The 15,908-nt window shown below is 35.3% G+C and overlaps 1 protein-coding gene across 3 annotated transcripts in view; it reads left to right on the top strand.

Moving 5' to 3' along the window:
- Window positions 1-15,908, top strand: part of LOC150095211 (uncharacterized) — an 84,492-nt gene that overhangs the window by 36,826 nt on the left and 31,758 nt on the right. For 2 of the 3 annotated variants that reach the window (XM_090410482.1, XM_090410481.1), the window contains exon 6: window positions 7,570-7,688. The exons of the other annotated variant lie outside the window; for it this stretch is intronic. In XM_090410482.1, the coding sequence (XP_090266608.1) occupies window positions 7,570-7,688 (119 nt within the window). The remainder of the gene's footprint in view (window positions 1-7,569; window positions 7,689-15,908) is intronic. 3 annotated transcript variants of the gene reach the window in all.

Below are 15,908 nucleotides of genomic sequence, written 5' to 3'. Positions count from 1 at the left end.
TTAGCAAGGGATCAGAAGGTTGGACTTCCATTTTGAAAAGAGACAAATTTTCTGCTTTTGTCCTTTATGAAATCAGATTTAGATCTGCTGATGAGTAATTTGCATTTGTTGCCTGCTTAGGCAATGTATAAAGCTGGAGTTGTTAATGTGAGCCACCTACAGTAAGTTGAATTTATTTCTTCAACCGCTTTGATGCACTTTCTGTTGAACCAGGGCTTGGAAAGCAGAGGATTTGGGGTAGAATGGGGGATAAAAGCTTTCATGCTGATGAGGATCATTTCTGTGACTTATTTGGAGAGCAGGTGTTAGGGTCTGATTAGCTGAGACAATAGACCATGGAAAGAGGGTAGAAGTTCCAAAGGTCATTTCATTTGATGCCAATGCCAGAGGATGTGAGGTTGGATGTGACTTGAAGAAGGGCATTCTGTGAGAGGAGACTTGCATAAGATTGTGGTCTAAATTGGCAAGAGGGGAGATAACCTCTTTATTTGGAAGGAAAGCTGGTTAAAATGACATCCAAAATATTGGGTGAGTAAAGAGAGTTCATCAGGAATTTGTATAGGTAGGTGAACAATGTGCTTTAGGTCATTGCTTATAAGAGATTTCTGCCTCTCATCCAGTTTTGTCACTGGTGTTGAAAAAGGGAATCAAGTTGGAATTATGGATTAATATTGAGGTTGACTAGGAAGATGACTTCACAATTTGGATGCTCGGAATGCAGATGGTCCAGTTTCATGGGGTGAATTGTGAACAGGAGAATGGTAAATGCAGCAGATGAATATTACTAAATGAGACAAGGAAACCTTGAGCCATAGGAGGTTGAAAACAGTGGTTTCTAGATTAGCCACTCTCTAGCATGCAGTGTCTGATCTCACAAATACAAGTGCCACTTTAGTGGTGAAAGAAATTGTGAAGTGTGTAATTTGGACATCAGAAGCATGCAGCAATAGTGGATATAGATGCTATTTGCATTTCTTTTAAGAGTGAGGTGCCTGGTCTGGATGACTGTTGAGTGATTGTGAATGTCATTTATGTTGGTGAAGTGGATCTGAAAATTTTTAATTATGAGATTCTGGCATCGTTTGTATGTAGTGATTGTTGCATTGTGTATTTTTTTTATTGGAATTAGTTTATGAAGAAGATCCTTTTTTGTCACATTGTCACTGTCATCACTTGAAACATTCATCATAGTTTGTGCATGAGTAGATAGAAGGATAGCTTGGGAATGTGCAGTGAGAGGAGATAGACTTTTGAACATGACATCCATACAAAAAAAAAAAAGTGGCCAGTCTCTTGCTGTAATGTGATAAGTGTTTATTCTGAGGTAATAATGATAAATGTGTTTAACAATGTCATTTATTAGAAAAATCTCTTTATATCAAAACTGTTGAACCATTATTGTAGATGCCGGCCTTGTTGGCTGAGTAGTTAGCAGATCCGCTCTTCAGCCAAAAGGTTGCAGGTTCGAATCCTGCTGTGGGCATGGATGTTTGTGATTGTCTGTGGAAATGCTAGTGGTGGTGATGGACGGTAGATGGTGTGGGTGTAGTTGCAGTTAGTTTGTGCATTGAGTGATGGAGACAAAGTTGTAGAGTAGATGCCCTCTCTCGACGAGTCCTTGGACTCCCTGGAGGTGTCATGTAATAATAATAATGATGCAATTTGGTGTATTTCATCAATGAGATAGATGCTTAAATTTGTTTGATTTACTCCCTTTTGTGATTAGTGGCTGTGATATTCAGTCATTTTAGAATGTTGTAGTTTATTAGATATTGCATATTTAATTAAATATTATTAAAAATTATTTGGCATTGGTCACTTAAGAATATTCATTGGTACACTTCTGTTTAAGTGCAAAGTTCTGTTTCAGTCTATGATAGACTGAAACAGAGATAGATGCTTAAATTTGTTTCAGTCTATCAAGTTTATTGAATTCCTTCTTTTTAAATAAAGACCCATTGTGGGTTCCAACCATAAAACACAATTTGTTAATAATGTTTTCTACTCAAAATAATGGTAGTTATATATTATTATGTTTTAATGATAATGGTAAGTATTTACTGGACTTCTTTTCAGGACATGGACTGGTCATTACTAACACCGTGATTCAACATAAAGATGTGCATAAGTTCACATGGAGAGAAGACACAAGAAATAAGAAAAGCCTCACTATGTCTTTGTTGATAGTAATATCATAGTGTTGGTTCAGGATACAAGGGTGTACAGAGGATTCAAAATTGGAAGTGACCATTACTTAGTACTAAGCAGGATAAAAATGGATGTCACATTGAAATGAATAGTTTGAAGAAAGTTTTAAAAAGATTTAAAGTTCAGCAGCTTTTACGGGTAAATTCTAGACTTAACTGTGCAAACATTATTGAAGAAAATTTGAAGCAGTTTGAAAACAAGAATATTAAACTCTGGAGTCTCAGTGGCAAATTCTGAAGAAGTCATCGATTCAGCTAGGGAGGTATGTGGTGAAGTTATATGCAAGAATAGAAAAATATGAATACCATGGTGGACACAAGAAGTTAAAGAAGTACTTTTGGAAAAGAAAGCAAACCAAAAGTTCCTAATCAAATAAGTTGGCAGATGCCTTAAAAGAATACAGAGAAAAATGTAAGTGAGCTACACTATGTGTGAAAGTAACTAAACAAAAGTCATCTTAAGATTTTAGTAAGAGTATGGAAAATAAAAATCAGAATGGTGGCAAAATGTTCTGGAGGCTATTGAAGAAGCTTAGAAATGGAGGAAAGAGTACTGTAAAAGGAATCAAAGATGATAAGGTGGCATTAAAACTGAAGATAAAGATATCCTAAATGTATGGAGTAATTACTTTGAAAGACTGTTAAACGAGCCAAGCAATGACAGAACCATACTAGAAAATCTTCAAGAGGAATATCAATACTTGAGGTAGAAAAAGCCTTTAAAAACTTGAAATATGGAATGGCAGCTGAAGTAGATGATATTTGACTAGAAATGCTTAAGTATGGAAGTATAAAAGTTTTGCAGTGGCTAAACTGCATAATTCAGAGGGCATGGACAGACGGTTGAATTCTCAATGATTGGAGTAGAGCTCTCCTAGTACCTATTTATTTATTTCATATGGGATTGCCCCATCCCTTAGGATAGGTTGATCCTTCCTAATGAGGGATTAAGTATGTATTTTATGACTATAGATCTGTGTGTGTTCATGGGGGGGTTGCCTGTTATGGGGGGGAACGAGTTTCTGGGTGACAAAATCCTCTACCTCTGTATGAGACTGGCTAACTCACCTTTAGTCAAAAGAGACCAGATAAAGGTTGCTCATGTCTTGGGCAGGAATCAAAGGAGAGTAGGATGTCATGAGCAAGACATAAAAAAGGAAGAACAGAGCGGAAAGAGGGGGGGGAATAACCTGGTGTTGAACGGAGTACGAAGGACTGAGAACTGCTCTGTATTTTGACTTATCTTTCTTCGAGCCCTTATTCTTTTATAAATTCCTATCGCCTTGCAGAAGGATAGCATTGGACAGAAGGATAATAAGAATAAGTAAGAAATATTGAAAGTTAGGCAATTACGAGCAAGAAGATAAATTCTCCTGAGTTAACTAATCAGTTACTGAAACCCAGGATTCTATAATATTTGTGTGCTCTCAAAGTGAAAGTATTCAAGAACTAAGGAGTGTTTCTAGGATTCTTGATGATGAGGAAGCTATACTGTTTATACCAGTAAGGATATCTTTTCTATGTCTCATGAGAAGTAGCGAAGCTTGATTCTGGAGAACATGATATAGTTCATATTACTGAAATTAACAGTCAGGGTTGAATGTGTGATATAGTGAAGCATTTCCTCATAAACGTAATATATGAAATATCTCTGGATTAATAGTTCATATTTGAATGTGTGATATTGTGAAGCCTGTTACGTAAGAATGCAATGTAAAATTGAGACTGAACTTTCTGAGAACTGTTGTGTTAAATTGATAAAACTTTGAAGTGCTAAATGAATGTCTGATGACTTGTGCTTTGTGATTTTTCTAAATAGTTAAACTGAGTTGATATTTAAGTACATTGAATGATAACTTTGTTCAGAGTGAAATAGTGTTTGGAATCTTTGATAATAGGAAGAGTGGAATATGTATGCATAAATTCTAATCGTAATTGATATACTCAGCTGAGTAAATTACTAATGTCTTAATGAGAACTTATTTATTCTTAATTGTATTATCCATACTAGAAATCCTTGTTTTAATGTAAATTTATGTGTTAAAGCATTAAATATTTTATTTGAGTTGAATCTTGTGTTTGCCTGGGTTCTTTCATTGCACTGCTCATTAAAATAGTTCGAATCTTAACGGGAACCCTATATATAATAAAGAGAATTTCGGCCTGAATTAAGTTAATAACTATATGGTGCTAACTGATGGTTGATTTCACAACGTTGCTTATGCAAATTAGAACATAGAGTGGTGCAGTTAAAAATAAATTTTCTCTGTGTTTGAATGTGAAGTCAGTTAACAGCTAGAATATACAACGGAGTAGAAAATAGGATCCAACAGTAACTCATTGCATGAGCTTAATTTATTTTCACAAATTAAATGTAATTTAATTTCTGTAGTTATTTTATAAAAGAGTAGTAAATATATTTCATAATGAAGTGAACAAATGCAGTTCCCAATTTAAAAAAAAAAAGAGAGAGTTCTAATTATAGAAATCAACAGTAATGATGATGTATTGATTTATGTCAGTTTTTCAAAAACTGATTGGGGACATTACTGTATATCTTGTCCCAGCCATATTTGCACCCTTATATAAAAAAAAAAAATTAATTAAATAAAATAAAATAAAAAAAATCAACAATATTAGTCATGCCATCTGAATGCAGAAAGGTAAGATGAAAGGACTAATTGTCTTGGTTTGCACTAATGATCTGAAAGGTGAGAAGTATTCTATGAGGCAGGATGTGAAGGAGTAGTTGGAAGAAGCAAAAACAAAGAGTAAGAAGGTGAAGATTGTAAGTCTCCTGCCATGCTGTGATAAAGGCAAATTGAGGAGGAGGTTGATAGCAAGTTGTGCAGAAGAAATGATATAGGATTTTTGGATCTATTAGTTTCACAGAAAGAAGAGTATAATGTTGACAGACTGCATCTAAATGGTTTTGGTGTTAGATGTCCACAGAGACAGAGAGCTTTGTTCAGTGAGCATGCTTAAGTACAAATTCAGGAAAACGTGAATGACCAACAAGTGGAATCTAATCTCTCAAGCAAAAATATTGAATAGGGTAATCAGTTCAGGAAGTAAAGGTGGTTGGGGGCCTAACAGGATGCTGCCATTTCTATGTACTAATGCCAAAGTATCAGGGAAAAGAGGGAGGAGTTTTTGATATTGGTTAGTGCGACCTTGCCAAAAGTTACAGACATGAGACAAATTTGGCTAACAGCAGATGTAGTTACAGGGATAGAATGTGAAGGGTTTAGTGGAGAGGGGTACTGCTGATGATAGCAGACGAATTGCAGCAAAAAAGAATTGGTGACATGCAGGAGGCTGGCTGTTCATTTGAAGCAGTCTGGTGTGGGATCAAGGTCAATGAGACAAAATATACAGTTGGTTGCCGCTATTATCCAGGGATGATCTGGAAGACATGCATCAGCAAATTAATCCAATGAGTGCAGGTTGAGTGATTATTATGGGAGACTTCAACTATAGAGATATATAGATGTTAAGGAAGAAAAATATGACAGGAAGTTAATGGAATTTATACACCTGCTGAGAGAGAGAATTACTTGAGGCAGCTTGAGGATCAGAAGACTGTCTATAACCAAGGTGGCCACATTGACAATGATTGGGGAAAATTACCTTGACTTGGGAGATTGTAAAATATGAGAAATATTCTGTCAATAGGGGATATACAGGGTGTTCGGGATAAATTTGACAGTTTCGTAAGGAAAAAGAAAATCTTCTTTGTATCTATTAAATTTAATGAATTGACAAAAAAACATTACAGGCAGAGTTAATTACAATACTATCAACAAGATTTACTCAAAATAACCACCATTATTAGCATCGATCACAGCTTCAATTCTGCTTCGGAACCTCGAACAAGCTGATGCTACAGTCTCCCTGGGAAGGGCCGCAAAAACTGTTTTAATTTTATCCATTAACTGGGCTTTTGTATTACTGGAAGTGCGATTGGTGTCTTTTTCAACTGCGCCCCATACAAAATAATCCATGGGGTTAAGGTCTGGGGAGTTTGGAGGCCAAACATTTGGACTGGTGAAGTCGTAGAAATTTTCAGACAACCATTTTTGACTTTTCCCAGAGGTGTGGCAAGGGGCCGAATCCTGCTGCCATACATACGGCCTACCATTGGCTACCCTTGTTATCCAGGGCTTGACTACAGTTAGCAACTCCACGAACAAAGCCCGAATTCCAATGCCAGGGTTCTTCAACACCTGTTCCTGCAGATTTGCGAGGAATTCTGCTGTACGAACGCAATCAGATCGTCTGCTAGGGATCTTTCTTCTTGCTACATCCTCGTAGTCACCATTGCAAGTCTCTAGTTCATGCCTGATTGTTTTTACTGTATTCAGGGAGCATTGGGCAGCAGTCGTAATATCCTTATTTTGATGGCGGGCACGAATCATCATGATACAAGTTATTCTCTTCCATGATTCAGGTGGGTTCCAGCTATCCATCCTTTCTGACATCTTGTATATGAATGAAGAAGGGTCCAAACTTTTAAATGAAGAGAAGTGTGTGTTAATACATGTAACTTACGGAAAAATATAATTAATTATAAATATGTCAAATTTATCCCGAACACCCTGTATGTGGAACTTCAAAGAGCCATAAGTTGAAATTGTTGGAAAACACATCATGGGGATAGCTGTTCCAGAGGACAGAGATGTAATAAATGAGAAAGAGGAGAAGCAGGGTTTAATGCGTTTAAAGTTGTACTGAAAAGGAATCTTGACAGCTGATGCTCTTGTTTTAACAGACCTAACAGCAAGTGGAGGAATGATGTTTATCAGTTCACTATAGAAGAGACACAGAGCAGTGAGTGGAACAGTTTGTCTGATGAAGTGGTGAGTGCATCTAGTGTGAATGAGTTTAAGAGAGGGTATGACAACTAGTATGGATGATGTCAGTCTTCCTCAATGAGACCTTGACACCGTGGAGGTTCTAATAATAATAATATTTGGTGTCTAGTAGGGTTTTTTGATTATCCAGCCCTTAGTCCATCTGTGGTACTAATACTAAAGATTTACAAGCTATCATAGATGAATTCATATTAAAAAAAAAAAAATCTTTTTAGCCAACTCACTACATTGATGTCCTGTAGATTTCCAGTCTTTTTGCATGTGGATCAGAAGATTGGTGGAGGCTAGATAACTTCCTGTTTCCTATCCTCTGGACTGATATCCTTACTAATTAGATAATAGATGAACTTCTTTAGTGATTTTTAATATTTAGAATAAAATTTATAATGAATTAACACAATTAAAATTTTGTTTACATTTTTTTTTCAATAATAAATATGTAAATTTCAATAGTGATTGGTTAATGCAAATTGAATTATATAATGTAGGGTTGGAAGAAAGAGCGTGTAGTTGCAGAATATCCTGATGGTCATACAATCATAGTTTATCCTTCTGATCCAAAGTTCATGTTAAAAAAGATAGAAGATGTCTTAGAAATTGTAGACAGGTAACGTTGAGTATACTTAATATAGAATTGTTGTAAAGCCAATAATGTACACAGAGAATTAAAAATAATAATAATACAGGTATACCCTGCTAATTTTATTAGCTAGGTATTATTCATCTACTACTTCCAAATACTATTATGGAGTTAAACCACAGGAGAAGGATAATTGAGTACCATCAGTGCACCAGCTTATGTTATGAGTTAAGACCAAAAAAAAAAAAATATATATATATATATATATAAATAGCATATTGTATAGTTCACCCACAGATTAGAGATCCTTCGACACTTCTGTGCATGTCAGAAAAAGGAGAATCCATTCCGATAATAGGGTAATTAGTCCGTATTGTGGGATTATTATTATTATTATTACGGGTCTCTCCGTGGAGTCAGTAGACTCATCGTGGGAGACCCAAACTAGCAAAACAATATCTGTCATATCTCTTCTTGAATTCATTTACAGACGAAGAGCTCACAACTAAGTCAGGCAATGAATTCCACTCATTCATCACCCTACAGGCAAAAAACCTTGTTCTGACACCTTTGTTAACCACACTCTTCTTTAATTTACAGGGATGACCTCTTGTTCTTCCATCACTATCACACAGCTGAAACATTTCCCCTGCATCAATCCTATAAAAACCTTTCAGTAATTTAAATGTTTCTATCATATCCCCTCTTCTTCACCTATCAACCAATCTCTGCAATCCATAAGCTTTCAATCTATCAATGTAGGGAGCATTTTTTACATCACTCACCAACTTGGTCACTCTTCTGAACCCTCTCCACAGCCTCCTCATCTCCAAGGAATCCAGGTGACCAGACCTGAGCACAGTAATCTAAATGTGGAAGTATCAACACTTTATAAAGGGGAATAATAACCTCTTTATCTCTGGATGTCAGTGTGTTCCTCAACAACCAAGTAATCCTATGTGCAATCTTGGACACCTTAGCAATGTGTCCTCTGAACTTCATCTCCCTATCTATCAACATCCCTAAGTCCCTAGCCTCATCAATCTCTTGGAGTACCTTTCCATCAATGTAGCACACAGCTGGTAATCTTTTAATCCCAAAATGCATGACACAGGATGAGTTGTTTATTATTACAGGTCGGAAAATTAACTTCTCTTTTATGATTATTGTAGTTAACTATGTTGCTTGTATACCAGTTGGAAAATTTTACCTTAAAGCACGTGATTTCGCGTGTTGGCGACCAATTCGTACATCCTTCATTTCTTTCTCCCCTTCAGCATGAATCGACTATTCTTGGCAAGACGCCAAGCAGAGACTTACAAAGGGTGGGCGAACTATAGTTATGCCATTTAACAAAGCTTCAGCCAAATTAGACCATAGAGGAAAATTGAAGCAAAATTGTTTGGCTTGGTTACCTGATAGGATAGCCTTCTTTCTAACCAGTAGACTAGGTTTGAATCCTGCCATTAGTATGGATATTTGTGGATTCTCTGTAGGTGGAAGATGAATTTCACTATGCAGTGTGAGGCCACTACCCCACTTATCGGAAACTTGAAATGGCTTAAAAAAAAAGGTTCCATATTTGGTCTCTAGAGCAAGGGTTCCAGATTATATAAAAAATAAAAATTTGTGTATAAAATTATGAAATTAAACAATCTTAGCTGACCTATAGTACTAATGTATTGTAGATTTACAACCTTACGTGGATTAGATATATAAAATTACCATGTATGTGGACAGCTGATAGAAATCAGCTGTCCATGAAATATGAAAATTAATAAAAACAATTGCAAGAACAAATCTTAAATATGAAACAATTAAGTCTATCTGTATTCCTAGTGATATTATGTGAACTGTCTAAATTCATTATTTTTCAGTAAAGAAAGCAACCATCATCATCAAATTCCTGATTTATATATTTAATTTTTTTATATTTATATATTTATTGATTTTTCTTTCAGGATTCCAGTATTGGCAGTCATATATTTTGGTCCTAAAAGGCACTTCTAACTACACTAATCCACCAAGATCTTGGACTACTCTGGATCTTTTTTCTGCCATCCCGGGCATCAGAAATACTAGATTTGCTGAACTTCCCTCCCTCATTCAGGAATGTGTGAGCAAAGAATGTTAAATTCCTTCCTAGTATCTTCATTTTTAATATGATTCTGTCATCAATATCATCTTTTCACCCCCTTCCCATAATTTTTCCTCAGAACTTTCATATCTGTGTAATCTAGGCTTTGACCAACTGTTTCATTTCTAACCCAGCTCTAAGATCCATAAGTTAAAATTGGTTTGAACACAAATATATGAGATTAAAACCTCCTTATTTTGATATTAGGATTAATGCTACTTTCTTTCATAAAGTGAACCATCTTTCTGTACCTCCCTCATTTCTAGCCACTTACTTACTCCTTAAATCATCATCATCATTTATTTATAATTTTGCAATTATAAATAGGGAACCAATCAAAACAAATAAGTAATCTGTGTACACTAAGATAGGACTTGGAGGTTGTTATGATGTGAAGGAAAACCAGGCTTCTCTGTCATATGCTAATTGATGGATCTCTGATGCAGAGAGTTGGGGGAAAATGGGGAGAATATTGCTGATGTATTTCCAATATGGAGTTCGGGGTTTGCCTCTTTTTCTTCTTCCATCTGTAGGGGTGTAGATGAGGACCAGAGCATCAAAGGGTTCAGAGGATGGATGTCTAAGTTAGCAGCCGAGCCATTTTATTTGGTTTTTTTGAACAGTGCTGACTAGAGGATCTTGCTGGGTTTCATCTAATATAGTAGAGTTGGGAATGTGGTCTTCCCAGGAGTAATCCAGGATATTTCTTAGACAAGTAGTTCGAAAGCTATTTATAATATTTGTCGCTGCTTTTGTTGAGATGTTCCAGGTCTAGGAGCCATACAGAAAGATAGACTGGCTGGTGCACTTGTAAAGATGAATCTTTGTCTCCTTTGAGACAAAGGTTCATTTTTCAAGCAATATCAAGCAATATATGGACCGTATATTGCTTGATACAATGTCCTGTTTACATCTTATAAGGTTTTTGAATAACTTTTTTTTGCCATCTTATTATATATCTTTTTCAAATATACAAAACTTAAATATGAATCCTTGTTATATTCCTATGATTTTTCAACCATTTGTCATAAAATGAAAACCTGATTCTTACAACCTCTATTTTACTTGAACCCAGCTTGTTCTTCACCAGGTATCCTTTCCACAATTTTTCTTAACCTCTTCTCAAGGATGCTTGCATAAATCTTACTTGGCATACTCAGGACATAAATCAGTCTGTAATTCTCACATTCAGTTTTATTTCCCATTTTTATAGGTGGGTAATAGGAGAGCTCTGCAATAATCTTTGGAATATGTTCTTCCAACCAGGTCTTTTGAATCATCATTCAGTGCAGCCACTGTAAATGTCATTACTCCAACTGCCTTTCACATTTCAGGTTTTTGATTGTTTTTTTCTGCCTCAAATATATTTATGTACTCCTTATTACATTCCTTTTTAATATTTTCTACTGTTAAATATTTATTTAAGGTAGTTTATGCTCAATTGGTTATTCTTGATTTAATCCTTTCTTATTTTAACCTCACTCAATTTAAGTCCTACAGCTGCTCTATTGTTATCTCGCTGTTTACCCTTGATTATATCTTGTTCTACCACTAAATAGCCCTCCTTCTAATCTACTGTCATGCCCCTGAAATATTAATTCAGATTTATATCCTCTTCGGATATTAGAAAAATTTATATTATGCTGCGCCAGCCAACATCCTATAACAGAGGAGACTCTTGTTCAGGGAAATAATTCTAAATTCAAAAGAGATACACACAATAATTAATCTCACGCTAGCGCTGTGCAGATTCAGTTATTAGTCGTGACTCAAATCTCACTTAAGCAATTATATCTAAATTCCTTCCTGCCAAAAGGTTCTATTTCATAAGTGGTGGTTTGAATTCGTAATCAGGCATAAACTCAGGTATAAGGTACAAAACATGTTTATTGGAAAAACATAAAACATTTACAGTTAAGAAAATTCAAATACTCAATAGATCAAAATTCACTCTAAGTTAAGGTTCATCCAAATCACAATGAATCTGAGTATGCTAAATCCTTCAATTACAAAAGGATAAAATTAAGTGTAAACATAATATTACTAGGATATAATTCCTTTCACAAGTTATTCACAGAACACGCATTGATCATTTTCATTAATAGTCTATCAATAACTATCTTAATTCTAAATTTCATTAAGCAAGCCTAGCCATTCTCAATCAAAATACTGCCTATCAACAATTCTTGTTTCTTCCACAGGGTCTTAATTAATTCAATCAAATTCTCACTTAAAAGTTCTCTACTAGTGTCCTTTAGTTTACAGTATACACAAATTTTCTATTCTTCTAAGCGATTTTTAACATAGAATGAAAATCTTTACATTACTGGATCCTTTCAGACTTCGTGCCACCATCTCATGTAGATCTGGATTACCTTACTGTATATTCATTGGCCGTCTTTGCACCTGGCGATGCACTACGCTTCTAATCATTTCCAACTGTAGCGGGCTGTCTATCGCCCCACAGGAAACTTTCTCTAATGGGACATTCTGCTAAGGCTCGATTCTGCATAGGCCGTCATATCGCGATCAGCTCCGCTTTGAAATCTTCAAGCATTCTCAGGAAAAGAATCCATCATCACCGTAGTCGATCCATCGCTCTCTCACGACTCCCCGGACAAACCTCCTAAAAACTCGAATCCAGGAACCGAAAAAGAAAAAAAAGGCCTGTAAAATGGCACGCTTCGTCTTTTATTCACCCTTTTCGGGCGCCCTCCATTCGATGTGGTTTTCACTTACGAACCCCATCGTTCATGCCCCTTGGGTGATCCTACACTCTCCCTAATCTGTTAGGTTACATTATTCCAGGTAGCCATTTTGATGTCATTTTCCATGTAGGTATAGCCTCCATCGCTATGCTCGACTCATACAGATTATACGTGATTATTCCGGATTACTATTTATAATTTTTCTCAGAATTTCGTAATGTACTAGACAGCTTAATGGGAATTACAAATAACTTAACAATTCCCTTACACAATTCTTACTATTTTGATACAAAATTCTCTGCTTCTCATTTCAGTTATGCAGGAATAACTCTCCTTATATGGCACACATGGACTACACATTATTACATAACATAAAATAATACTTCATAATTATTAGCTGATGTGCAGATATCTATCTCCTTAATTAGTAGTATTTATCATGTTAAATCCTGAATAAAGAATTTGCTTGTAAAACTCTCTATTCAGGATCTAACACTACCATCATTCTGACTTGTAGTTTCATTTAACAGTCTTTCAAGTAATTATTCCAGACATCTAGAATATCTGTTTCTTCACTTGTTTCTTGTCATGATTCCTTTTACAGTACTCTTCCCTCCATTTCTAAGCTTTTTCATTAGTCTCCAGAACAATTTTCCACCATCCTCATATTTATTTGATATTTTTTTATGTCTTCCATGACTTTTGTTTAGCTACTTTTACACATTGCTTCACTTTCTTATATTTTGCTCTGTATTCTTTCAGAGCACTTGATGGCTTTAAACTTTTTTTTTCTTTTCCTTGCTTGTCGCTTTAACTCCTGAGTTCATCACGAAGTCTTGAGTTTTCTTTCCTTGTAAATATTTCTCCACGTGCCTTTTTGGCTGAATTAGCGTTTCTTCAGAGGCTGCCAATGAATCTCCAAGGTTTGATTCTTTTTAACACCATTCTTTTTTTTTTTATTTGCATGGTATTTATTTTTATCCTTTTTAAAAGTAAATGGTGAATCAATTCCTATTTCAAATTATTCTAAAAACACTTGTATCCTGAACCAAGGGGTAAACTATCATAATCAAAAATAACATAGTGAAGGAGACTTTTTTATTTTCTCTCTCTCTCTGTGAATTTGTGAACATCTTTATGTTGTGTCATGGTATTAATAATGCAGAAATCCAGTAGGTACTTATGATTATTATTAGCTTTACTCTTTTCTCCAGATTTTCCCAAAACATTTCTGTATGTCTGGTATTTATTTTCTGTTCTGCTGTATAGATCTCCAAGGACCAACTTTTCCTTTTTCTGTATATCACCTGCCACTTCTGTAATGATTAAAAAAATGTAAAGTATAAATCATTTTAAGAGTACTTTCTGTGGGACAGTAATCACATATATCTTATTGCCCATTTTCCCATTTTCAGTTGACCATATCACTATACTTGAAACTGCCTGCCATTCAAGAAGATTATATTTTTAACTTTGAATACTGTTGCTCATACAAAATATACACAAGCAAATATGCAATATATAATACTATTGTGGTATAATAATTTCCTGGTATATAATGATATACCAGAAAAGAAAGTTTTGTGATCATATGAAAACTTTTTTATTACTGAGTTACTTAGACTCATTTGTCATTTTCAAAAAAGTTTTATTGATACTATCAAGGAAAAAAGTATTCTTTATGGATTCTCCAAATTTGGTAAGACCATTCTAATTATTTTTTCATGATATTTTAATTATTTTTTTCATGACATTCGAGAGAATGATTGAAAAGCTGTTTCTAATCTTGAATGGAATGGAACAGAAATTATTGAAAGTGTTCAGATCTCATATCTGCTTTCTTCAGAAGAACTGCAGTATTGCAGCTTAGTTTGGCATCGAATTTATTCTCATTTGCATAAAATGCTTAAGAGCCTGCTGTTAGCATGTTTTATTACACATGTATTAGCCAAGATATTGATTTTTTTTTTAATTTTGTAATGAATTGATGTGTGTGTTATTTTGCCCTATGAATATGTTTGTATATATTTTTATTTATTATTTTTAATATTGATTGCATACACAACTGGACAGAGGATCCATAAGCACATCAGTGCTGTGTCTGGGATGTAGGTCAGGACTCAAATAGAAGTTCATTGACTTGTTTTTCTTTTTTTTTTGAAGAGTTGCAGGTTATAATTGTTTGGAAATACTTCTTGTGGTAGACTGTTCCAGTGGACAGAGGTAGATGGAATAAAAGAAGAAGAAGAAAAACAGGTTTGGTGTTTTTGCATTTGCAAAGTAAAGAGATTCTGGGTAACTCCTAATTTTATATTAAATGTGCAACAGAAAGTGGAGAAATGATGGTTGCCAGTTCAGTGGAGCAATGACCATTGAATTGTGTCTGTGAGATAGAGATTGGAGTGAATCTGTAAGAGAGGGATTGTCTGTGAATCTCATTGCTCACCTCTGCACAGCATTATGAATTTTCAGAGAAGTTTGAAGTGCTCCACTCCAAACATGTGAGCATTATTCTAAACATGGGCAGATTAGGAATTTATATATAGTTAGGTGTTAAATAGCATCTTCAGTGAAAGAGAATGTCTAGTTTTTTGGATGCTGAGGAAGCTATTGATGGATGTGTTTGTGCCAGGAGAAACTAGAGACATCTGATCTTGAATCCAATTAGAGAGATCTGATCTTGTTGGTGATTTGTGTATTACTGAGGATTGCATAGATTGATGTTTAAGGTACTAGTTGTAGATGATCTTGATGCTTGATATATCTGCACACTGCTTGGTTTCTCAAATGACTATGATGAATGGAGAATACTATCATCTTCAAAACTGTTGACAGGATTAGTGGTGATTGAGAGTAGGTCATTTGAGTTAATGAGAAAGAGGTAGGTGGTAGGACAGTCATGAGGCACTCCTGCCATTGTTGGTAAAGCTTTAAGAGGGGGAGCCATCAACTATGACATACAGTAAATGATCATAGAAGAAGCCCACTAAGTGGGTGGCAGGTAGTGCAAAGGATGACAGGTTGTTTAGAAGGCCTCAATGGTAGATGCAATTCAAAGCTCTGTAAATGTCAGGATAATAGATTGTAGATATGACACAGGATGGATATTAGCTCTGAAACACAACGTTTGAGAACAAATGGAGAGATACCATCTGGACTAGGAGACTTTTTTTTAGTGTGTCCAAGTTATTTAGTAATTTTCTGATTTCTTTTTGTGTATATACTACAGGAGGCATACAATGCTCAGATTCTGGTATGGTAAGAAATGATTTCCCTTTTTCACTTGTGCAAGAGTTTGAGGAAAAGAGTGATGCTAGGAGGTCAGCTTTATCTTTGGATGAAGTAACAGTGGTGCCATCAGGATGAGAGAGAGAGGTGGAAATGCAAGTGAGCAGACGTTGT

Source organism: Typopeltis vanoorti, chromosome 20 (genome assembly GCF_054136105.1).
Source record: "Typopeltis vanoorti isolate ZY-2024b chromosome 20, IOZ_Tvanoo_1.0, whole genome shotgun sequence".
Taxonomy (NCBI): domain Eukaryota; kingdom Metazoa; phylum Arthropoda; class Arachnida; order Uropygi; family Thelyphonidae; genus Typopeltis; species Typopeltis vanoorti.
Note: the sequence above shows the minus strand (reverse complement) of the source record. Positions and strands in the feature narration are given on the sequence as shown.